This window comes from Propithecus coquereli, unplaced genomic scaffold (genome assembly GCF_000956105.1).
Source record: "Propithecus coquereli isolate 6110/MARCELLA unplaced genomic scaffold, Pcoq_1.0 Scaffold6, whole genome shotgun sequence".
NCBI classification, from domain to species: Eukaryota; Metazoa; Chordata; class Mammalia; order Primates; family Indriidae; genus Propithecus; species Propithecus coquereli.
Genome location: NW_012151951.1, coordinates 8,192,514 through 8,198,385, shown reverse-complemented (window position 1 = coordinate 8,198,385; position 5,872 = coordinate 8,192,514). Strand labels below are relative to the sequence as shown.

The 5,872-nt window shown below is 39.3% G+C and overlaps 1 protein-coding gene across 1 annotated transcript in view; it reads left to right on the top strand.

Moving 5' to 3' along the window:
* Window positions 1–5,872, top strand: part of KDELC2 (KDEL (Lys-Asp-Glu-Leu) containing 2) — a 54,560-nt gene that overhangs the window by 15,930 nt on the left and 32,758 nt on the right. The window contains exons 3-5 of the mRNA XM_012659232.1: window positions 1–172; window positions 2,730–3,016; window positions 5,428–5,644. The exon at window positions 1–172 is cut by the window's left edge and continues 1 nt beyond it. Coding sequence (XP_012514686.1) covers window positions 1–172; window positions 2,730–3,016; window positions 5,428–5,644 — 676 coding nt within the window. The remainder of the gene's footprint in view (window positions 173–2,729; window positions 3,017–5,427; window positions 5,645–5,872) is intronic.

Here is a 5,872-nt window from a genome sequence, read left to right as displayed (position 1 = left end):
AAATCTCTTTCCCCTAAAGAGTTAGTCCGGATTCATGTTCCTAAACCTTTGGACAGGAATGATGGAACATTTTTGATAAGATACAGGATGTATGAAACTGCCAATGAAGGGCTGAAGATAGAGGTCCTTTATGGTGACGAACATGTGGCTCAGTCTCCCTATATCTTGAAAGGTAAGTGATTATTATATACTCCAGAATCATCCCTACATGCGTGGGCCCCATGCCTTTCAGAATGGGTTATGATGACCTTCAAGTCATGTGCAACAGAGTAAACCTTGTATACATACCTCCTGGAGCTCAATTTAACTTGATATTTTAAGGGAAAGCAAACTTAAGTAATTAAAAGAGATTTAAATGATAAAAAAAAAGTCTTGTGTATTTATCCACGTAGTTACCATTTCTGGTCCTTTTCATTCCTTTATATAGATCTGTATTTCTATCTAGTAACATTTGCCTTCTGCCTAAAGGATTTCTATTAATGTTTCTTTTACTGTGAGGATGCTCGTGATGAATTCTTCCAGCTTTTGAATGGCTGAAAAAGTCTATATTTTGCCTTTGTTTTTAAAAAACATTTCACTAGTTATAGAATTATAGGTTGATGGGGCTGTTTTTTCTTTTAGTACTTTAAAGATTCTGCTCCTCAGTCTTCTCACTTGCATTGTTTCCAACAATAGATCTACCATTATACTTACCTTTGTTTCTCTGTGCTGCTTTTAAGGTTTTCTCTTTATCAGTTGTTTTGAGCAGTTTGATTATTATGTGCCTTGGTGCAGTTTTCTTCATGTTTCTTGTGTTTGGGGTTTTGGAGCTTCTGGGATCTTTAAGGTTTATAGTTCTCATCAAATTTAGAAAAATTTTGACCATTATTTCTTCAAAATCTTTTTTTTTTTTTTTGGGACACAGTCTCCTTCTGTTGCCAGGGGCTAGAGTACGGTGGCATCAGCCTAGTTCATAGCAACCTCAAACTCCTGGCTCAGGCAATCATCCTGCCTCAGCCACCCAAGTAGCTGGGACTACAGGCATGCACCACCACGCCTGGCTAATTTTTCTGTTTTTAGTAGAGATGGGAGGTCTGGCTGTTGCTGAGGCTGGTCTTGAACTCCTGACCTCAAGCGATCCTCTCCCCTCAGCCTCACAGAGTGCTAGCATTACAGGCATGAGCCACCATGCCTGGCCTCTATTTCTTCAAATATTTTTTTTTGTTCCACCCCAGCTTACCTTCAAGGATATTAATTACCTATATATTAGGCTTGAAATTATCCCATGGTTCAATAATATTCTTTATTTTTTAAATTCTTTTTTCTCTCTATTTCATTTTTTATAGTTTCTGTTGCTGTCTTTAAGTTCACTAATCTTTTTGTCTTCAAAGTCCACAATTTGTCATTCATTTTATATAGTGTATTTTTCACCCTTGATGCTTTTTTATCTTCCTGAGTATTTTTCTGGGATGCAGTTGAGTTACTTGGAAATAGTTTAATCCTTTCAAGTTTTGCTTTTACAGTTTATTAGGTGGGACTAGAACCATGTTTAGTTTAGGGCTAATTATTCCCCACTACTGAGGCAATACACTTCCGTTTACTCTACCCAAGCCCCATGAATTAGGAGGCTTTCCAGTCTGGCTGGTACCAACTGGCACTATTCCCAGCCCTCTGTGTGTGATAGGTCCTGTTCCCTGTGGTCATTTTAGATGGTTCTTCCCCTGCCTTGGATAGTTTCTTCACACACATGCACTAATCATATGTTCTGCTAAATATTTAAAGGGGACTTTCTACAGATTTCTAGAGTTCTTTCTCTGTGCAGTGCTCTCTTTTCAGATACTTTGTCCTACAAATTCTAGCTGCCTTGATCTCCCTGGACTGTCAGCTCTCTTTCTTCAACTCATTGAGACTTCCTGGCTTTGCCTACATCCCCCCTCCCTACATTACAACCTGGAAATTCCCTTAAGCTATAGGAATTGTAGGGCTTACCTTATTTGTTTCCCATCTTTCAGACTCACTGTCTTTCATTGCCTGATACCCAGTGTCTTAAAAATAGTTGTTTAATGTATTTTGTCTGGGTGTTTTTTGATTGTTTCAGGTGGGAGGATAAATGAGTCCCAGTTAGTTGGCCTGAAGTAGAAATCCTTAAAAGATTTAAATAATTTTTAAAATAATTTTTATATTGAAATAAACATAGATATATCTTGAAACAAGATATAAAATTTGCATAAATCCTTTTTTAAATGGGCCTTCAGAGAAGTTCTGTGCTTATGGATGGTCACTTAAAATTACCCTGCCAGACCCCCTTGGGTTACCCATTTCTTCTTTGAGAGGTGCTGATTTTAGGGGCTCAGAGGAGGAGACCCCACCTGGTCTTTAAAAATCACTACCCCTACTATACTATAATGTCTAAAAATTAATACATTTTCATTTTCCTTGTTAAAAGGTAAGTTTTTTTTGGTATGTTTATCAACCATTTATACCTCACCAGAAATCAATTTATCAGCTAATTGACTGAGAGTAGGTTAGACTGGGAGAGGGCATATGCTATACTAAGTTTCCAGGGTGGTGTGAGAAGGGGACAGAAAGTAGAAGAGTAGGACTCTGACGTAACTGATTTGACTAGGGCAGATTATCTCTGTCTGGATAATCTTAGGATCTTAGAATTCACCAGAAGCAGGGGCAGAAACAACCCCTGTGTTGGTGCTTGTTAATGGAGTGTGGCATTGTTTGTGTTTTACCTTCCCTAGGACCAGTGTACCATGAATATTGTGCGTGTCCGGAAGAGGATCCTCAGGCTTGGCAGACAATTCTTTCTTGTCCAACTGAGGAACCACAGATTGCAAAAGATTTCGCTTCCTTCCCCAGCATCAATCTCCAGCAGATGCTAAACGAAGTCCCCAAAAGGTTTGGGGACGAGAGGGGTGCTGTTGTCCATTACACAATTCTCAATAACCACATTTACCGGAGATCTTTAGGGAAATACACAGACTTCAAAATGTTCTCTGATGAGATTTTGCTGTCATTGGCAAGAAAGGTATGAGAAATGAATGAATGGATTCCAAAAATAGTATTATGTAATTATTTAGTTGTAGCATTTAAATACTTACAATGGCAAAGGATGAAAATGGATTTCAGGCTCAGAAATGTACATCTAAGATATTTACCACCTAAGTGTTCATAAGTCCTCCATCTTTGTGGATCTCACTTTCCTATAAGATTTAAATTAAATAGTTTGAGCCCCCATCCCAGGTAGGTAGGACATACAGGGCACTCCCAGGGTTTCTGTGAATTCCCAGATGTTTATAGCCTGGAGGTCACTTCTTTAAGTTCTCTGTTCCTGCTGAATACTCCTCTATTCAGATTTCACCTTTTGTAGCTATTTTCTTCTCTTCACCTCAAAATGACTTGAATTTAGAACACATTTTCTTTGTTTTACCCTAAGCACATCTATTAATAGGAGATAGTGTGCATGACACATTTTGTTGAAGGTTGGGGTAACAGAGAGAGGTTATTTTGTACAGTGCATACTAAAAAACAAACAAACAAAAACCCTGACATTTAAAAATAGAAATCTCTGCACCAATCTGGTTCTCAGTCATCCTTGCTTCTGGGAATCTCTCACTGGCTATTCTTGATCTTCAGGTCTTAGCCTCTTAATAAATAAATGTGGCTTGGCCCTGCTGTCCTTCAGGCTCTCCACGTCCCCCAACAGCATTCCCCTATCCCACTATTCAACCCCTATTTCCACATTTGCAGAACTCTAAATTACTCTTAAGCAGAGTAATTCAAACTACCATTTGTTCTTTCTTGTTCCTGATCATGCAGGGTGAGGGATGGAGGTGAGCGGTTTTTATCTTTCTCACCCAGAGAGACCATCAAGATAGTTTCTAAACCAAAAGCCATCTTTGCCGATATGTTATACAGTGAATTCCCAAGTATGCTAAATATGTGGCTGCAATCAGTTCTTATTTTAAATAGCATTCCTCTCTCCCCTCCCCCCAACCCACAATGTGAGCATACAAGGCAGTGCTCTTTTCCTGGGCCACCACCAGTCTACCCTGTCTTGTATTCCTGTATCCTTATCCTTGTGTTGCTGGCTCCATAGCAGTAGTTTTTAACCGGGATGATTTTGCCCCTAAGGGAACAATTGGCAATATCTAGAGACTTTTGATTATCACAACTAGCATCTAGTGGGTAGAGTGAGAGTTGTTAGTAGCATCTAGTGGGTAAACATTCCTACAGTGCACAAGACAGCTCCCCACAGCAAAGAATTATTCAGCCTCAAATGTCAGTAGTGCAAACCTGAGAAATCCTGCTCCATAGTGAGAGCTTCCGATGCAGAGTTTACTAATGACTTTATAAATAATAGCAGGGAGGCAAGAGAGTGAATATTCATATCCCTCGCCCTTCCCTTTTGTTCTTTGCCTGGTGGCTGGGAAGAAATCTAAGGTAAATGAGACTTGGTCCTGGTCTTTGAGCAGCCCACTCTCGTGGGACTTGTTTTTGTTACTTGGAAGTGAAGGTGGGGTGTGAATACAAACAATTATATCATAACATGATAAGCCTGAAGAAAAGTAGGTAAATAGGGTTCAAGTGCCTGAGCCTCCTGACTCAAGTGCCTGAGTCATAGAGGAGGTAATTTAGAACTGGCTTTGAAGGATGGGAAAGGAGAATGCCAAGTTGAATAAGCAGGAGTAGAACATACCAAGTGAAGGGAATTTCGTATTAAAGTGGGCGGCATTTTCAAAGAGTAGCCTAAAGTTCCCTGGTACATGGGCAGATGGAAGATGGGTTTAAAGCTAAGCTGGTGCAAGACAGCAAGGCCTTTAATGCCAGCCAGAGAGTTATGACCTTGTCCCACAGGCTTAAGATTTTGTTAAGCTTCATAGTGACATTAACCAAATTAATTTTAGAAATTTTAGTTTTAGAATTAATTTTAGTTTTAGGAATTTGAGGGGCCATGTGGAGAGTAGATTAGAATAGGGAGTAGCTAGAATGAAAACATCTGGTAAGGAAGCTATTGCATGGAGATGGAAATGGGGTGGCAGATTCTAGAAACAAAGGTAGATGAGGTAAAGAGGGGGATAGTGAAGGAAAACAAAGGCTCGAGTCTAACTTTGTAAATTCTTGCTGAGGCAGCTGGCAGAGAGGGTTCTCACCTCTCATTCATACCTCTCTACACAATTTCCACTTCTGTAATACTAAATTTTAAATGCCACCTGTGGACAGAGGTAGCTGACTGCTGGTTAAGTGAATTTGTTATGTACCATCCTCACCTGTGATTTTCTGAGGCTACTGATGATTGAGATGCATTCATCTTTCCTGTCTTAATGTTTTCGGATGGTCGGCTCTATTAGAAATATTTAAGAAAGCCAAAGAACTGAAGTATTTAGTACCAAAGACCAAAGCCTTCCCAGCATCAATGTTTATATTTTGTTTATGTAGGTCCTTCTCCCGGACTTAGAATTTTACATTAATCTTGGAGATTGGCCCTTGGAGCATCGAAAGGTCAATGAAACCCCTGGCCCTGTACCTATCATTTCATGGTGTGGCTCTCTGGATTCAAGGGACATTATACTTCCAACATATGACATCACCCACTCCACACTGGAAGCAATGAGGGGTGTTACAAATGATCTTCTCTCCATTCAGGGAAATACAGGTAAATTAAGGTTAATGCTCTAAGAAAAAGATTAGAGGTAAAAAGGTAAAGGAAATGTTCAGTTAGAGACAGTAAATGTGTATATCTTTTAAAAACCATTCTTCTTATTTTATTACCAAGAGAAAAGAAAAATAGCACATTAAATGCTAAAGTGACTTGTTTAGGATTCTTCTAATCCAGAAATTAAAGATACATGGTTTGGCCCAGTAATGCCCAAACCTACCTTCA